At 36.1% G+C, this 20,742-nt stretch overlaps 1 protein-coding gene across 2 annotated transcripts; it reads right to left on the bottom strand.

The window, feature by feature from the left end:
- Positions 1-1,052: 1,052 nt before the first annotated feature.
- On the bottom strand, positions 1,053-18,355 carry LOC125646694 (uncharacterized). Of its 2 annotated transcripts, none has more exons than XM_048873200.2 (3): positions 17,568-18,355; positions 13,852-14,990; positions 1,053-1,310 (listed from the first exon to the last, which is right to left on the bottom strand). In XM_048873200.2, the coding sequence occupies exons 1-3, from the start codon at positions 17,596-17,598 to the stop codon at positions 1,164-1,166; spliced, it is 1,317 nt and encodes a 438-aa protein (XP_048729157.1). In that variant the 5' UTR covers positions 17,599-18,355; the 3' UTR covers positions 1,053-1,163. The 2 variants fall into 2 exon arrangements, with proteins under 2 accessions (XP_048729157.1, XP_048729159.1); XM_048873202.2 differs by lacking the exon at positions 17,568-18,355 and adding an exon at positions 15,125-16,546.
- Positions 18,356-20,742: the final 2,387 nt, after the last annotated feature.

Genomic DNA, 20,742 nt, shown 5'->3' with positions numbered 1-20,742 from the left:
CACTCTCTTCCTCGCAATCTGACCTATGGTATATAGTAAAACCACCCCACCCCCTCAAATTATTTGGTTTGCAATTTGCAGGTGCCTAATACACTTACTCCAAACACAGTGTATTGATACCATTAGAGTGGTTTCCAAATTGGAGACTGAAAGCTTAAAACGCCAAAAAGTTATAAAATTCAAGACTTGTGTCCACTGCAGTTTGAAAGACGTCAAGTGCAAGTCTGGCCCTGATAGTGCAACCCTCAAGTGTCAGCCCTGTTCTGCTAGAGGGCCGGCATATAATTGGAGTCTTTTTCCGGAATCGAGATTATAAATCATTCTCTAGATGACGGGAGCTCAGGGACGCTGCTTAAATCATAGATGGTATGGGTAATAATGATTGAAAATCTCACATTTTGTCAATACACTGCTAGCAGTCCGAAATGAGGATGAACATATTTCAACGATGAGCTGTCCAGCTGATATTTCAATTAATCAAAAGATGGAGAAAGTCAATTTAATGTTACATGACTCCTGCTTCTTCCGTTCAAATCACAACAAACGCTTTCATACGAAACAGATTAACTAATCCCATTTTCATGGTCACAATATGCAATATTTCAAAGGAAGTAAATATTGGTTATTCGCTGTTCTGTGTGTTTCATGAGAGAAAATATCACACCGTTGTTTCCCTTTTGCCTATAGTTTTAATTCAAGCAATTTGATTTGTCTATTCAACTGGTGCCAAACAGGTTGGTATGAAATTTCATGGAAAATTGATTTACTTATTGTAACAGTATACAGCGAATGATTAATTATTGTTTATATATACCAACACCTGTCAGTTTTTCTTCTTTTTTTCTAAGTCGATGCATAGGTATGCTATGTTCTATCGCAATTTTTAATGAAAATCTAAAGTGAAAATTTTAGTGCACATTAATTTCGATTTGGTGAATCATGACATGTTCGTGTGGAGGAAGTGGTTCTAACAATACAGAACATACCCGAATGACATCCTGGCACTATGTCGAACCTGATTCATAAAATCACCGAATTACAAAGAAATAACATTACTTGAAATAAGTTTTAATTTAAACGAAAATCAACGGCTTTTAAATTATTGAAATCGTTCCAAGGCTCCAACATTCAAACGTAACAAAGTTAAAAGTTATCTGTTTACATCACAGCAGGTAAACAAAGACTAGAATCAGTCCTATCACAAGTCCCAAGACACCGCATGCGCAGTAAATAGTTCCTCTGTCCGCTTTTTTGCCTACTCTCTCCAGTTCTCTGATTTCTCGATCCAGTCTGCTCATGTGTTCTTCGCTCTGAAAAAGTTAACCAATATATAACTGTACATTTATATGAAGAAAAACCGAGACAGTTTCTATGGAATCCGGAAAGGTCAATATTGTTCACTATGTCGCATCTATGCTACAATCGACTTGTAGGTCGATGGTGACGCGATGACACGATACCCTTTCGCGCCATTGTCCATTTTGCCACCGCAACCATACCATCGTCACTACTATCTCATCATCACCATCTCCCTTCTAGTCGATAGTGGGATATCGCGATAAAAAAACCCAACGTATCTCTTCCCAGATTCCATAATTTTTTGTATTTGTAAAGAAAAGGCGTTCATTGTGTACCAGTTGAGAATTAAAGTGAAATATACCTTGAGAAATTTGCTACCTGGAAATCTGTTTTCAATTCAACATGAACTCAACCTACATGAAGTGCAGCAGAACTGAATTTGTTAAACCTTTATCATTACTCTGTGATGTAAAGAAATTCGATCTAGACTTATTATTCGGAATGGTGTAAACTCCATGAACTCATTTTGTATATAGATCTGCGATACTGATTTCGTTAACAAAAATACCACCTTTAGTATTTCCCTGCAGTGGGAAGTAAATTAGATACACACTTATTAAATCTGAATGAAGCGCGATAGATCTCTCTTAAATGTGATGGAATTGCTACTTATCCAGAGGGTTGGGTTTTTTTTTTTTTTAACATTTCCTTTTCATATTATGAATTGATAACATTGTCTATTTTTATTAATGTGGTAACGCGAAAACTGTATACAGTATGTTTTGATAGCTATAATTTTAAGGTAATCATTTGTATCAGATTGACTCCGTTCGTGAAGATTTCCAAAACAATAGAACAAATGGATAATCTCACTGCGTGTTTTTAATGATATGAAATTCACAATCCTCAACCCCAACACCTAGAACAAAAGCTCCTTTAGTGGTCCTAAAGTAATGTTGTTACTAGTCAATTCAGAATAATTAGAAGAAAAGACACCCTGCCTGGTTGGCTGGAATATTTCTGAATATTCGTCTTCAAACTTGGCACAAATGTTCCTCAAGTGAAAGTGTACACCTGCAAAAGTAGTTATTTTTAGGAGAAGTCGGAATTTAAATAGAAATCGTCTGGCTTCTGGTGTATTGAACTATTCTGAATGATGTCTATAGAATAGCTGCATTAACAGCATTCAACAAATTTGGCACAAAGTGCCTCTTAATGGTACCGGAGAATCATATTTTACTTTTTAGAATGCTTGGAATTCCAGTATAACGCCGTGGCATAAGAGTATAAGAAGGCTTTCGATCTCTTAACTACCGAACAACTCATTTTTCTGACGGTACAATGTTTCTGAGTTGTATGAAAATAAGTGAAATGAGACATTATTTTCTGTCCGTCTGTTTGTAACATCTTTGTTTCCGAATATCACAATTCTCAATAAGTTAAGGATAACCAATAAGATCAATGTCACAAATGGTAAGAAATCGTTTCCGTATGATATCTCTAGGCATTACTTGAGAATGACCCCTATTACAAGGTCAATACCACCTGGTTACATAGTGTAAGAAACGGTTTCCAAATTATTTTCATTAATACAATCGTGGTTATGTCCAGCTCTGGTCTCAAACGCACGCATTCTAACACTTTGGCGATAAAACCTACGGAATATACATGCAGATTGTCTGTCACAAGGCGACGTCATTATTGTTGTGGGTCAACATTTATAAATCTTTATTGTCTTTGAGACCAATATTAAACTCACAAGATCATATATTGTACGTGGTTTACTGATATATCAGATATTGCTTGTAGTTTTGCCAAGAAACTTCAAATGAAAAGTATTAATGTCTGAAGAAAGCCTCGTATTGATTTTAGGTTTAAAAAAATCGAGGTAACCAGGTCACAATTAGAAAGAAATTAGCTATAACAATGGAACGTCATAGTCTGCCTTTATGGCTTAAAAATGACCCCTATCGTTTTATGCCAGCCTTGAGGACAGACCAGCTCACAGGCAGTAATTGGTTTCTGAATGATTACTTTAATACATCTTTGCTGGGTTCTTATAAGCGACTCTCCTAACAAACCAATGGAATTTGACTATCGTGATATTAAACCTTGGGATTTTCTCCAAGGGATATGATTGGGCTCATTCTACATCACTTGACCAATCATGCTCTGTTGATTTGGGATGCCTATGTACTGTATATTCCCAGCAATAAACAAGCCACACAAGTATTGCTCCGAACTATGATCAAACATCAAAAGGGACATACGCTCGTTCACAATGGTACTTAAATTTTACGAATAGATTCCTCTCGTTCTTAATTTCTTGCACCACTTACGCTAATTGTTCTTCAGATTACCATTTGAATTTTAACTTATGTGTACTCTTGTAAATATGAGACATAAAGTAATTGCTTCATTCGCCATCTTTAGTACGCTAAAAATCATGTAACATAAACAACCTCGCCTTCTGTGAGGACAGTAGAGATTGCAAATAGAGTCTATCCTTTCTTTAAAACTACAAATTAGGTATAATCTAAGCAGGGATATAACTTTATGAAATTAAGGATTCTGTACGAGATAAATGTTTCTGGATTCGGGACGAGATAAATGTTTGTGGATTCGGTACGAGATAATTGTTTGTGGATTCAGGACGAGATAATTGTTTGTGGATTCAGGACGAGATAAATGTTTGTGGATTCAGTACGAGATGAATGTTTGTGCATTCAGTACGAGATGAATGTTTGTGCATTCAGTACGAGATGAATGTTTGTGGATTCAGTACGAGATGAATGTTTGTGGATTCAGTACGAGATGAATGTTTGTGGATTCAGTACGAGATGAATGTTTGTGGATTCAGTACGAGATGAATGTTTGTGGATTCAGTACGAGATGAATGTTTGTGGATACAGTACGAGATGAATGTTTGTGGATACAGTACGAGATGAATGTTTGTGGATTCAGTACGAGATGAATGTTTGTGGATTCAGTACGAGATGAATGTTTGTGGATACAGTACGAGATGAATGTTTGTGCATTCAGTACGAGATGAATGTTTGTGCATTCAGTACGAGATGAATGTTTGTGGATTCAGTACGAGATGAATGTTTGTGGATTCAGTACGAGATGAATGTTTGTGGATTCAGTACGAGATGAATGTTTGTGCATTCAGTACGAGATGAATGTTTGTGCATTCAGTACGAGATGAATGTTTGTGGATTCAGTACGAGATGAATGTTTGTGGATTCAGTACGAGATGAATGTTTGTGGATTCAGTACGAGATGAATGTTTGTGGATTCAGTACGAGATGAATGTTTGTGGATTCAGTACGAGACAATTGAATATAGAGCATTGAAACCTTATTTTCTGCGATTGATTTTTATTGTGATTGAACCCAACCCCCTTCCCCAGGTTATATAGTAAGACTATGACTAAATGTTTGGTAACTAGCTCAGCCATGACAAGTATATACATATATACGGTTACTGTTGAATGTTGCATAACACGTCAACTATAGCACGTTACATCAAAGTGATTTTCTTCTTTTACGGTGTGTTCATTTACATTATGTTCCATTAAAAAATCACGTGATTATTACATTTCTCAGATCAGACTGGGCTAAATATCGCTACATTATGTTCATTTAACAATCACGTGATTATATTATACATTTCTCAGATCAGAATAGGCTAAATATCGCTACATTATGTTCATTTAACAATCACATGATTATATTATACATTTCTCAGATCAGAATAGGCTAAATATCGCTACATTATGTTCATTTAACAATCACGTGATTATATTATACATTTCTCAGATCAGAATAGGCTAAATATCGCTACATTATGTTCATTTAACAATCACGTGATTATATTATACATTTCTCAGATCAGAATAGGCTAAATATCGCTACATTATGTTCATTTCACAATCACGTGATTATATTATACATTTCTCAGATCAGACTGGGCTAAATATCGCTACATTATGTTCAATTAACAGTCACGTGATTATATTATACATTTCTCAGATCAGACTGGGCTAAATATCGCTACATTATGCCCATTTAACAATCATGTGATTATTTTATACATTTCTCAGATCAGACTGGGCTAAATATCACTTATCTTTGCTTTGTATCAGAGTTCCCCCCTAGAATTAGGGTTAAAGCTTGGGTTAGGGTGCCTCGGGTTGCACTTGGGATTAGGGTTGCAGTTAACTTTAATTTCATACAAGGGGTATTCAAGAAATATTGTGAAAAATTCAAGAAAGTGTTTTCTCAATACTAGAATCATGTTCATTCTATCTTATTTCCAGTTCGAATCTGCACATGAATTATTCCATAGACAGTCTAGTATTTCCTAGTATTGAATTATATTTGCAATGAATTAATTTCCATATATATTCTAGAGTTTCCAAAAATGCATGTCACGTCATCACCAATAAGCAGACCCGTGGTTATTTTCTATATCTCAAAATACAAGAAAATACTCTATTTGTTTTCCAATCATCCAATTAATCCCCCTCGTCTAAGCCCACGTGTCATCTACCATACGCCAACTCAGATTAAAAACCTAATCATAAGCGGCAGCAGGCGCCCATTTCGGCCTCGGCTACCCTCAAAACACCCCGTTTATGAAGTATCATATATTGATTGCCGCATACTCACACTCACAAAGAGATGAAATAAGCATGAAAGCATGTTGCAAATCAAAATTAGTCGGAAGGATTTTACAAGCCCCCGAGGAAAATCTTACAGTAATGTACAAATGCTTTAATCTGGTCCCGTTTACTTAATTTTATGTCATAATGTTTCTAATCAATATCAAGTATAGCTCTATCATCTAGCTCTTGTCACGAAAGGAGGTTGTATTGTACCTTGTTAGGAAGCTACCGGTATGCGATATTGGATAATTTTCCTAGAACTTTTTAATGCAGTCAAATAAGTCTAAGATGTATGTATTTTTATGCAAAAACTTCACTGCTTTAATTATGACAAAGTTCAACTTTTTTAAAAACAGGATTTAGCAGTTTGCGAAAAAATCATAAACATGTAATTAAGAAAGTGTGTGATTTATCTTTAAAATCTTACATTGTTTTTATTTCTTATAAGTTTTATAGTATATGGCGGTACTATCGAATCACTAAATGCACAATAATTTTTTTATGTACCGTTTCCTCATAAAAGATGACGGACAGTAAATTCCCAATGCTTTTTATATCTATTTTATTGCAAAATACAGAGTCATCTGTCCTTTATAAAGTTTTATTGAAACATTAAAACAATTATCTCGCATGTTCGAACGCCAAATGACAGTATAAACTGTGATACAAGGTATTTCAACATCAAAAAAACATCAAAAATGAATACAGGTATCTTCGTACAATTTTCAATGAATAATCCTCCAAATCATTCTTACATATGCTGCTACCTATCACTAGTATTTGTTTTCATATTTGATAAATATGTCCATGTTTATACAGTGGAATTCTTTCGACAATATTATATAAAACATTTTCTTACTGTTCCTAGACAGAAGAAGGAACTTCTTTACCAAGATGTTGAAGTCGGTTTAAGAAAAATCAGTAAAACATTAGAGGAAAATGAAAGACACCACAGAGTCGTTCACTTCTGCTTCATACTTAGATATTCTAATGAAAATAGATATCAATGGCAAACTAACAACTCATCTTTATGATAAACGGGATGATTTCAGTTTCTCCATCGTCAACTTCCCATATCTATGTAGCAATATTCCATTATCACCTACATATGGTGTTTATATCTCTCAACTGATTCAATACGAAAGAGCTTGTTCTGCGCATGATTAATTTTCCAATCGAGGCAGACTACTGGCAAACAAGTTGATGGTGCAGGGGTTTCAACAGTCTCGTTTATAGTCAGCATTTCGTAAATTCTATGGTCGTTAGAACGATCTAGTTTGCCAATACAACCTATCATTGGGTAAAATGCTATCTGACGTGTTTCATACCGTTTGTTTGGCCGTTTTTGGCACACTGATTTTGGCTACGGATAACTCCGTTTACCAGATCAAGATATAGGGCTCGAGGCGGGTGTGGCCGGTTGACAGAGGATGCTTACTCCTCCTAGGCATCTGATCACACCTCTGGTATATCAAAGGGCCCGTGTTTGCCCAACTCTCTTTTTTGTATTGCTTGTAGGAGTTATGAGATTGATCACTGCTCGTTATCTTCACCTTTCATCGATGTACATACATGTATATACCACTGTATAGAAATAAATTGTATATTGTTCAGGGAAGTTTATCTCAAACTAATGAATATTTTTTCTTGTAGAAATGTCGATGATATTTCGACACCCTTCCTCATGACAGACAGATTCTAGAGCTTCGCCCAATTTTTACTTGGGGTTTAAGTTGTACAGAGACTAGGAGACATATTTTTTAAGTCTCCCAAATTCTCCTTATTGCATCGTCAGTGAGTTTTACATATATACCGAGGAAGATGAGGAAATACCAGGATTTTTACCGGGTTTTTTTTAATTTGTGTTCCAGGCTCCAAATATAGAATATGGTTTACATCAGACTTGAAACTAATCATTTTTGTTTTGCTGATTACCAGCGTGCAATACAGCACAAAAGTGAAAGAAGAGGCTTCGTATAGCCTACATTAACAATACTTTTCAAAGGGTGAAATTTCCTTCAATTACATGCAATATTAATTCATTTCATTGAATGTATCGGATGAACAATACTACATGGAAACAAGAGAAATTAATTTCAGTTAGACCTTTTCTGAATTTAATTGATTTCTACGAAGGAAACCAACGAAATTGGGCATAATTGAGCTTGCGCCTTGATCCCTTCTAAATGATCTTTCCTCTGATGTCTACACAATTGTCTGTGTAACTTTCACAATGGTTTTCTACAACTAATCTACAAATGCTAAACTTTAATAAGCTTTTATTTGTCATAAAACCCACATCTTGTGAAAAGTTGAACGACATCACTGTACGTGATATATAGTAAACATAGTCTCCCACATACACGTGCGTTTTACCTGCTAAAACAACAGAGCTAAAATTTATAAATATTGTCACTTGATTGTAGATTTTAAGTGATGCTGCCTCCAGCGCACCTATCTAATCATGTCGTGTTATTTCAGTTATCATGTACATACTAAGTGTGTGTACATAAGTGTAAACGTTCATATTTTAGACAGTTTTTGTTATCAGTACAAACATCGATTTATTATCTTTGGCAGTTGCAAGAAAATGTAGTTAGATAGATGCATGCTTCCTACTTATGATGTTAACTAACAAACTGTTCATTGCAAATAATGGCAATATCTAACACTTAGTATAGCGCGAGATTAAAAGAGGGTTCTCTACATTTACCAGGGCCGTAACTGCCGATGAGGCAGACGAGGCAACTGCCTCGTCTGATTTTTTGGCAAAAAAGAAAATAAAATTATATAAATGTTATATTATAGGATATATGTTTAAAATGAAGACAAGCACCTTTGTCTTTGACACCATATTACGATTCTTTACATAGTACAAATGAAACACAAACATGATAAATTGGGATTTAAAAAGTGTCATTTTCAGTCGTAAAGTCAATCGGCGGCCCCCAATCCCCTGCCTCCCCTGATTTAGAACCCTACTTACGGCCCTGTTTACACCGGAATTCTTTGGCCTTTGAGCTACAATGAAACAAGGGCCGAGTACACTTGGTCTTGCATATTCAAAAGATCCATCGTTATTATTAATCAAATGACCCGGACGTAACCTTTTATCATTTAGCATAACAACAAAAATGTTAAGTGTACAATTGGAATCTCAAATGACCCGGATGTATCCTTTTATCAATAAGCATAACAAAAATGTAATGTTAAGTGTATCATTGAAATTTCAGGTGATCTGAGTGTTACCTTTTTATCAATAAGCATAACAACAAAACTGTAATGTAAAGTGTATCATTGAAACTTTCGATATTATTCATTTAATGGTATTTGAGACAATGATAGTACCTAGAAACTGTTCTAAATATGGAAAAACCAATAATACAGAATTTAATGGTAAACACAAGGACCCCGAGGATGTAAATGTGACCTTGATGAATGATGTTGGTGACCTTTCAGTTCATCGAGTATATGAAGTCTCACTTTTATATTTAAAGAGGAATAACGCTCTGTCACAGTTTAACGGAAGTACGCCATAAATCAGAAATATCTTCTTTGTCCTTATAAAAATTATTATCCGTTTCGATAGCTCAGTGGATTAAGGAATAATAACACATCCTCATAATGGCCGACTTTCCTTCGAATCATAAAGGGTTGGTTGGTTGTATTTTGTTTAACATCCCGCTTGAGAATCTTTCACTCAAATGGAGACGTCACCAGAGCTGCAAAATTTAGGCCTATGCTCGGTGTTTACGGCCTTTGAGCAGGGAGGGATCTTTATCGTGCCACATCTGTTGTGACACGGGACCTCAGTTTTGGCGGTCTCATCCGAAAGACCGTCCCATTTAGTTGCTTCTAACGACAAGCAAGGGGTACTGAGGACCTATTCTAACCCGGATCCCCACGGGGCCCATAAATGGAAAATAAATACCAATAACTTATTTCTTGTCCCTATGAATTCCATGTGCATTTCTATCCTTAAATCAAGTAAAAATTTCAGTTTTCTATGTCAACAAATTATTATACATATTCTCTACTTTCCATTCTTACAGTTTTCAGGGGTGTAATATAAGGTGTTATGCAGGTACTTTTTAAGTCGTGTGTTCTAGTCCCGCAGATGCTTCTATAAATTTACACTAAAACTATGTTATGTTTATGTGATAATGTGGTAACTGAAGCGAAATTTAAAATTCCCGACACCACAACATTTTGCGCACATCCTACACTTTTCATTTTTGACAACGTTCATTTTGACCTTAGGGACAGAAGACTCTCTCTCTCTCTCTCTCTCTCTCTCTCTCTCTCTCTCTCTCTCTCTCTCTGAACAAAGGGGAAATGATCAGACAGCAGAAATCTGTCTTTTTCTGCTCTTGATATAAAGAGGAACAGCGGTAGTGGTTTTTTTAATAAACTTGTTAGAAGTGGTAGCAGTTGCCAAGATATTGCAAGACCTGCTGAACCTCTCAAACCTTATGACGTACATTACTTCATATCTAAAGAAACCCTTTGTTGTGTTTTGAAAACGGTCACGCACTTTTAAATCACCTTCATACATGTATGATCACAATACTTTCGTTAAAAACGCATAAAGATACGGCACACGTTTTTGTACAATTTTTTTAAAATGGAAACAACACTTTCCATAATAAAGTTCAGCAAGTCACGTGACTGCCAATGTCGCTATTCAGTGAAATGAACACATCGAACTAAAATATTTAACTAACATTTAGAGGTGATACTGAATTGCAAACCTCTTCCTTTTTCCCCTTGAGTTTTCATATAAAAATTCGATTTACAGTATTTTTGAAAAATCTAATGCAATGAATGGACAATACAATTTGTAGATGTTTTCTATATTATTAATTTCAGAGGGAGAAAAAAAAAAAAAAAAAACAGGAAAAATTTAGCACTATGATGTCAAATTAGTTTCTTCCAAAAATTCATTTTTTTTTTAAAGTCTTATTCCCTCCTCCAAAAAAACAACAACACGTGGATAGGATATAATAATCAAATATGATTTACAAATTGTATCTATGATAGGAAAATACTGAGTGGAACTTATCTTACATTCTCACTACATATTTGCTTTTTATCATTATTTTCAAGAGAGATGTGTCCCTTACCAAGTTTACACTGTACATTAGATTGTAATGGTTATATAAAGCATCATCTAAAATCAATTCATTCACTGAGGAAATAAATTTCATTTTTGAAAAAAATGAATTAACTTAATTTTTATATTAACTTTCTACTTTTATTTCTGTCGGAATTCCAAACCATTAAAACAGAAGCACTATATTTATCAAGATTCATACGCGCATTGTTCACAACTTCGGTGCAATCATCATTACAATTTGTAAAGATCGCATTAAATGCAAAACATTGGAAATGTAAATATAAGATTATAAACAATAGTTTTCTCCAATCGTTCTAATAAGGAGGTGGTTGTCTGATATAGACGGCTCTGATAACGCACTGTTTTACCTTAATTTTGTTTTCTTCACAAAATCCTTAATACAGTTCATTGCGTAGTGTGTGTGTGCGCGTTTGTGTGCGTTTTCACCACAGGGTAATACACGACGGTTGCCACTACCAATGGAAAATCAAATTACTTCATTGTTTAATAATACAATATATCGTATTCTACTTTCATCTAAGATCTTGAAGTACGGTATGCCAATTGCCTCCACCTTGAATAAGTCCCCGAAAGTGATTCGAGTCACAAATCCTCCTGCCTGTCGACAAAACAAAGAAAATATCCCAAAACTACAAAATCTTTATCGAGATACACAAGACACTCAGCGAATTACAGTGGCAACAAAAGAAGGAACCTTCATAGTCCGGTTCCGAACCTTTCGTAGCCCGGTTCCAAAAGCAATACAGCAGTACTGATAGACAATTGAGCAGCTAGATATGACATCGTATAAAGATAATGAAATATATTCACGCATTGGTGATGACGGTGAATGATCAGTAATTAATTTGTTTTTACAAATAAAACTTTTATTTACAAAATCAGTTTTTCTCCAAGGTCTTACAATACCAAATTGTGAGTGGAGCCTCCTCTAAAAAGTTTTCATTACATGAAGCTAATTTCGTTAATACGTATCAAACCGGATCAATAGTATCTGTGCAAGAACTCTGACTATCAAATAATGCACTATACAACAGGGAAAACCCTGCTTATAATCCAATTTACCTGCAATCAAATTTTATTGCTGCTCTAAATATCCGAGTTATTCTCTATCCCAAGAAGACACTATAGCTTTCAGAAAGACGATCGTATGTACATTAGTGATGCAAAAATGAATCAATCTCCTAAACAAATGCGGTATTCAAAGACATTGATTTGTAAACAACGTGCATATGCATCTTTTCTTTCAACAAATACAACACAGAAATCGCCTTGTTTACATTTGAGCAATGAAGATCTAAAAATGGCAAACGGCAATGTGATCGAATACAACTGTTGTGGCATGTACGTTTTGCATTACTCTGCATTTACAATGAAGTAATTCTGGAATTCCAATATTGTGAAATTATTTTAAAAGTCTTTGAACACTTTAAAGTACATTTCCTTTGTGATGTCAGTTCGCACCGTTGCGAAGTGTTTTTAGTTCAGAAAGGAACGAGATTTTAGAAAATGTTGAAAGTAACGTTGTGCGTTATACATTCACATTAAACAGAATACACCATTGCTTCTTAGTCACTCCGATACTTCGACGTACACATCGGGGGCGTTCCCCCGCACCCACAGCTTTATTAGTCATATGGTCAATACGGCTGGGCAGTTAGTGGTATCGGAATCACGTCATAGCCAAGGAACAGAACTTATTCACAAGATTTGTCAGCTTAATTCTCCTAATCGATAAAAGTGTAATTGGGCGAGGACTTGCGATCCATCAGAATCAGTCTGATACTGCACTGTACCTTTGGAAAATGGCTGTTCTTATCTGAATGGGTTTCTCTGCCATTTTGACAATGTACGCGTACAATGCAATTTCACGAATCTGTAATTTATTTATTTTAGATAATGTTGTTTTGTGAGGGTTGTTTTTCCGAAAAACATTTTCTTCTGTGTAATTGCAGTGAACAAAGTATTGTTAACTCCGCATGTTAGATGAATAAATGTTCAAGCCCCATATTTATCACAAGATATATCACGCTTTGTATCTGGAACTCGTTTGCTAAGTACTCATTAAATTCTAAAAGTCTTGAAATAATATACATTTTATATTCAGTGTCCCAGTCGACAATCTAGTATGTTAATATGCAAAAATTGGCTCGGTGGCTAATTCAAACGAAATATCGAATAAAAGGTGACTACTCCGGCGGAAGTGACGCATCGTAATCAATTTCACAAACCTAAAATAGGAATCAACTTGATAACTCTGCGGTCTATCATCACTGTTTGCGCCGTTTGTGAAGCTAACGTGATGGGAATTTATCTTTTTACGTGTCATTACAACAGATATGTAATCAGCATGATCAGTTGGGAGGGCTATCACAGACCAAGTGTATAACGAGACCGGCCGCCCCCAAGTTGCTAAAGCAATCCTATCAACTCCTTATAACCATGAATGAGAATAAAACAGACGTTTTATTGCTTTGCTTGTATCTTGTGCTAGCACAGAGAGAGAGAGAGAGAGAGAGAGAGAGAGAGAGAGAGAGAGAGAGAATTTCTCACATATACAGATAGAGAGACAGTTCCTCGACTTTGATAAAATACTTATAATGCTCACTACTATATATGTATATCTATGTATATTAAAATAGTTACACATTGGTTTGATACATAGACGGTGATGGAAATATAACTGTTACAAAATTAGCTTTTAAAAATCTACGTTTTCCTAAAACTACTGTCAATTTGGTTTGCTTACCAGAGTGGTGGGGAAGTTATTAATGCTGTTTGAGCTGCCACCTGAAGCTACAGTATGGTAGCTTCCAATCGTGTCGCTGTACCTCACTGTTTTCTTCCCGTTGTCTCTTTTAAGTTTGGCGCCATTATACCCACTAGGTCCGGGCTGCGGTGAAATGGATCGTGACGAAAGCCCGGACAAAGGTCGACCCCTGTTCCAAATATTGCAGGGTTTCACTGACAAACTCGACTCCGAGTCTGTCACACTAGTTTCGTGAATCACGTGCGAACGTCTCTCTAGGCTACTCGGTAAACTGACAGTTTGGTCCACAAAGTCGTCTGCCCCATTTTCCCGCGCTTTTTGCCAACTCACGCTTTGTTTTACAGAACAGTTCGACTCTGAACCACTGACGCTTTGATGAGACAAAAATGGCTGTCTCTCTGATGTTCCATCATCTTCGTGGTATGAAGATATAAGTGTTCCATTACACACAATACGTGGTCGCAAATCTATGTTTACGACGTCCGGTTCAGTTTCATCCGGGTAGCTGCTGTTGTGTAAAAGTAAATCCGACCCAGACAACGTTTCCGTTTTGATGTCTCCACAATCAGTCGGATATCCGAAAACGTTTTCATTAGTCTCAGTCGCTTGCTCATGTAAATCATCGATTGAATGTTTGTTTCTTGAGGTTGGTGAAAACTCTGTTTCTAGATTTCCATTTGGAAGATTTCCGTTTACTTTCCTAAAACCAGGTGGTCCGCCATTGCAAATATGCTTTTTGTCCTTTCTGTGAAGGTTTGCAATAGCAGGTTGAACACATAGAGTATTTGACTGTTCCCAATGCCCATTTGTACTGGAACCTTTGTCACTTTGGCGTCTATTTTCGCGGGCTATTTGGCAACAACTTCCGAATTCCTCCTCTTGTCTGACCTGTGATTGTCCATGGAGAAGGGGGTCGCTGTTTCGGTGGTAGAAGAGGGACGCGGGCAACCGAACGTCAGAACAATTTTTGGGCGAAAATATAACAGGATATCCATTTAATCCATCCTTCTGAAATGGTAATAATTCCAGGGACTTTGAGGTGTTATTATTTTCTGTTGTTGTTTTTTGTTGCAACAACTTGACGGCATCCATGCAGGAATATGTTAACGTTTGAGTACCTGTAATACAACAAAACAATCAATCTCGACCGAAATAATATTCTGATTAACACAGCACGAAAACACCTTCAAACAATTCGCTATCCATTTAATGGGTGATTATCCAAACCTTATCTGCATGATATCGTTCTCACCTCATTTTACTTCACGCAGGCATTTCTAAAATCGAAATACACAGAAGAATGGTAGAGCCTAGTCTTTTTACCATAGAGGGAATGCGCCTTATCAATTCTTGGCATTTGTCGGTCGTAATTGCCTCGTGCCATACATAAAATCTTCAGCAGTATCATACATGAAATATCCAAGATATGCATTGTTTCTTATATTCCATCTCGTGGGGATTGTCATCCCTCTCTGCTATAACTATTGTTCAAAATATGTTCAAGGGAACTCGTTCTACGAGTTTTCTTACTGAGGTACATGTGCGAAAAGATGATCCCAACGGGGCCTATGACAAACCTAATCAATTCATTGTGGTATTTTCTATGTATTAATATCGAAAATGAATTGCGGAATTGCTCATTGTATACTTTCCTTTGAATTAGGATTGGTTCCTTTCAATGAAAACCAAAAACTGCATTCATAAAATCAATTAAATATATACCGGTATGCCATACTGTGTAAATTTGAGACAACTGCTTTTAAATTATATATGATTTCAATATACAATTCCAATCGAAATATTATCCTAAATTAAGCTGATATTTTCCATCCCATTTAAACGGTGTGATCTCATTATTCCAAATAATGAGAGTTGTTCACATAGAAGCAAACTTAATGAAGCTCCTCGAACCAAACCCTATACATTATTAAAGATTAAAACTTATTTTTTACGTCATGTCAAATAGTATGGGGCTTCTGTTTGCAAATAAAACATATCATATCAGTTCGTGTTTATAAACTTTAAATGCATTAGAAATGTTTCCAGATCGATATATTTTATCTACTGTGCACACTTGTTTAGTTGGATAACCAAGCAATACCAAGTAAAGAGATGATCCTATTCCTTTTCTTCTGTTTTATGCATTCTATATGAGCTGATCGAAAAGAAATTTTCACGCATGTTCTTGACCTTATCCGAATGAGTTAAATTTTCAAAGAAAGTATACACCATTTTATATTCAAACACTTTTTAAAAGATCATTTCTGTACATTATTGGTTGGTTCTCTGTATGTTTTTTTTTTAACATTTTGAAAAGACGGGTCCAATTTTCGCGAACGACTCGGAGCGGATCAATACTAGCCCCTCTCTTGTCAAAGTGGAGAAGTTGACGTCTCTTTCAAGGGAGCTGTTTTAATTACACAGTGTGCGGGTCCTAATAGATTACCCACCATCGAACTTGGGATCAAGATTGTTAAAGAATCGATACATATTACTAAAATTACCCTCTCTCTCTCTCCATCTTGCACGTTTCAAACAATCGGATTAAAGTTTAGCACTAGTGCGAGAACACCCTGTTAAGGAAGTTGACACAAAACTCTCCCAATTCAGAACTGACCTTGATTACTATTAATGAGGAATATATTTAACAGGACTTCAATTTTCTACACTCTTTTTTTAACCTAACAACATATCATTAAAATACATGTATTTACATTAGTGAGAAATTCAAATGCATTGACACTGTAAAGGGGGGGGGGGGCACTATACACACTCTCAGAAAAATATTGATGATTGAATTAATGGTATATACAGTCAATAGACGACCCACTTCTGAAATACCAAACTTTCGACTTCTAGAAGTTCAGTCCGACTTCATACCTACTAGAACACACTGTGTAATCATCCTACCCTCCAGTTATTCATTACACCACAATCCTCTAAATAAAATCCTGACCATTCAATTTTCATTAATCAGATACAGACAACACTGGGATCCTTTCGTCTTAGTCGGCGTTTCCTCATCACTTTTCAATAACTGTTGTTAATTTGTCCAAATTTGATTTTGGAGCCGCGTTGGAAGCACCTATAGATGAACCATAATTGGAGTTTCTGAGTGGTTTATGTCTACAATAAACCCGTATCGCTACATCTGGTCTTTGGTTAACCCTTCAGAGCCACCTTCCACTATCATGGGGGAGAACACATAGATACAAGGACAGTCACAGAGAGGTTTGATATTAAAGTGATCAACTAAACACATAGATACAAGGACAGTCACAGAGAGGTTTGATATTAACGTGATCAACTATAGGTACGCTGGATACTGTTCAACTTTGTGAGTTATGCGGAGGTCTATTGTAAAAGAGTTCTTGAAAATCAGAATTTTTCTGGCACAACTATTCGATATTAATTAAGAGATTATGTATAATCATTCATACATGCAAAATCAGTGTCTGCACGTGATAAAGTAAGTAAACGTTACATAGAATAATGAAATCCATCGTGTAAGTACAACAAATAAAACTCTCACGTACAGGGGGTGAAGATGTGTACTTGAAAACTATAAACGAAGGCTAGCTTGCCAATTATATTTATTCAGAAACGCAGAACAGCTAAGAATAACACGAACCACATTCCCACATTTACAACACAGAATACAATAAAAGTCAAATTAATGCAAAAAATAAATCTACCTTGTAAACTGGTCCCCACTGAAGTGGCCATTTTGTCACTGGTGTCTGGCAGACATGCGCTAAAATTAAGCTTAGAATAAATTCAGAATTTCATAAACAAATCGGACTCTTTGGATTTCATAGCACATTGATGACTGCGAGAGCTTACGGCAATTTATTTACATGATCATGGCGTTAATGATACAGAATTGTGCTATTCTCAGTTTATATCTAATACACCGACTGAAAACGCTGATGTCCTAAAAGTTGTTTCATTTTGTAACATAACACAGATAAATTTTCAATTATCTAAAGAAATAGAGGAATAAGCATGTTACTAAACATTTGACGATCGATGCTTGCAAAGCACTGTTTTGACGCCATATCGATCCAAATCACGTGACCCACGATCTTCTGAAATAATTCGATCCTCCGTGAGATGACAAAAGATAATGATTTATGAATTTTAGTTTAAATTTTAATACGATTTCCAACACCACGAACAAAGAATAATTAGCCACATATATAAGCTGCGAATTCCAATACTGTAGCAGGTAGTATTAAATAAATCCCAAAATTGGCGAGATGAATGCAAGACGTACACTAATTTCCCCCGTCATAAAAATGGATATACAGTAGAAGGGTTCCAAACGAATCACAGTTTTCTAAAACAGTCACTCGGGATGGGTCAAATTTCTGTTAATTCGTTGAGGTTCACAGTCACTAACCGGAAGTTGTCTGTCTTAGCAATGAAAATGCTGCTGAACATAATTTAAAGGGAAGTAACTGTAGTGTTTTTCAATTTATCGATCTATTTTTTGCCATATATTGATTAGAAGTGGGATGGCGGTCGGGACACGGAGGTTGCATTGATTAGAATTCTGGCCAGAACATGTCAACATTTCTGAACGTCCAACGAAGTCCTGCCGTATAACCCACATGCATGCGCCACGAAAAGTGATTTATTTTACGTAAATAAAGAAGGCGTGTTTCCAATATTAAAACAATTCTTTCCCTGAAAATTAATATGACCCTGATCTTTCATTAATAACAGTTTTCTGGAGGTCTTGCTCTCTATCATAAATTTCTATTAGCTTCGATCAAACTGTACGATTTACGCGTCGGGAAAAAATCTACAAATGTGCAGAAGGCAGAATTTAGGAAACAAGGGGTTGTAAGATATAGAATAATATTAGATATAGAGTTCATGTAATAATAGAACCGTCGCAGTAGCTTTCGCTTCGTGACCGGTTGGTACATGTAGTATATAGTTCGAGCCCCGCTCATGCCACGGCCTAGTCAAAAATAAACAGTGATCAATCCTTTGCCAAATGCTCACCGGTTTTCGGATATGACCATAAAATGGTGGCAGACATTGGCACGTTAAAGAACCTTCACTAGTAAGGCTCTCAGCTCCTCACATAGGTCTAAATTTGGGGTAATTCACTTACGACTGATGACGTCTCAATATGTGCAAGTAAATCTCGAAGAGACGCCAAACAAACAGATGCAATAAAAAATAAAACGAAGAAGATATGGAAATAAGAAATGAAAACAACTGAAACCATTGAATAGCGCTAAGCGTGTGAAAGTCTGGTATTTACATGAAATATGGGCTTACTTTAGCGACCTTAACGAGGTTTAATAGTAGCATTTTAACTACCAGTTTTTAAAGTGCAACCCCTCACAGACTTGATAAAATTAAGAAATGGATACTTGATGATGTACGTGTATGTGGACACATGGGTTTCTTTGAGTCCCCCTTTCTGTGAGGTTGGGTCTGGTCGGCTCTACAGAGATACAATGTATATCGGCTAGGTAAATGGTTAACAGCAAGACTGAATTGACACATCCCCGTAAGACATCAGGCTAGACTGGTCCCCTATCTAATATCTCATTGGGAGATAGCAGACACATAAACTTGTTTTCCAAGTCGGATAATGGGTGGCTGTAATCCGGAAATGCGAACACAAAAATAGAAATCAAACTAATGACAAATTAATAAAGTGCACATGAAAAATTATTCAGAATAATAAGTAATAATGTATTTCAAATGCGCAACATCCCATGAGATCAGATAAACAAAGACGAACCCCTGGCCTCACCTTTTTACAATATCAAACTTTAAAAAAAAACTAGATTAGTTCAAAAGTGACCTCATTTCAATTTTATGGTGCATGTGCCAGGCAATGACGCTTTATAAAGCATCATGAGTTCACGTATTATCGTGTTCTCACAATATATGTTGAAAAAGTTTAGTTCAGTTTGATGACCCGAAGACAGACCTTAACGTACAAGGAATGACTACTTGTACCGGGGATACCTTGGCTCTTGAGAAACACTTTGTGAAATAAAATTATGACTCTCTGGTTTAGTTCTGTCTACTAGCCAGAACTTATTGCTCACAACTGCAATCAATATCACGAAGATGCACAAATCAGAATGTACCTAATTCTGTACGCATGTACTTCCCTTACATTCATTACTCTAAAACGAACGTAATTTTCAAAAACGATAACAACACATCAAAATTGTCCTAGACTTCCTGTCTTTATCAGATGACTAAATCTAGTAGAATGGATTTTATATCCCCCCTCCCTCCGACCTACTCCCAGATGATGGTTGACTTACTATTTAAAACAATTCGTCTCTGTTTAATACACGTAAACTACACAACCAGTCTGTGTGTGTGTGATACAAGTAAACTACAAAACCAGTCTGTCTGTGTGATACACGTAAACTACACAACCAGTCTGTCTCTGTGTGTGATACACGTAAACTACACAACCAGTCTGTCTGTGTGATACACGTAAACTACACAACCAGTCTGTCTCTTTGTGTGATACACGTAAACTACACAACCAGTCTGTCTCTTTGTGTGATACACGTAAACTACACAACCAGTCTGTCTGTGTGTGATACACGTAAACTACACAACCAGTCTCTCTTAGTGATACACGTAAACTATACAACCAGTCTGTCTCTATGTGATACACGTAAATTACACAACCAGTCTGTCTGTCTGTGTGAGACACGTAAACTACACAACCAGTCTGTCTGTGTGTGATACCCGTAAATTACACAACCAGTCTGTCTGTGTGTGATACCCGTAAACTACACAACCAGTCTGTCTATGTGTGATATGCGTAAACTACACAACCAGTCTGTCTGTGTGATACACGTAAACTACACAACC

This window comes from Ostrea edulis, chromosome 6, assembly GCF_947568905.1.
Source record: "Ostrea edulis chromosome 6, xbOstEdul1.1, whole genome shotgun sequence".
NCBI classification, from domain to species: Eukaryota; Metazoa; Mollusca; class Bivalvia; order Ostreida; family Ostreidae; genus Ostrea; species Ostrea edulis.
This window is presented reverse-complemented; position numbering and strand designations above follow the sequence as displayed.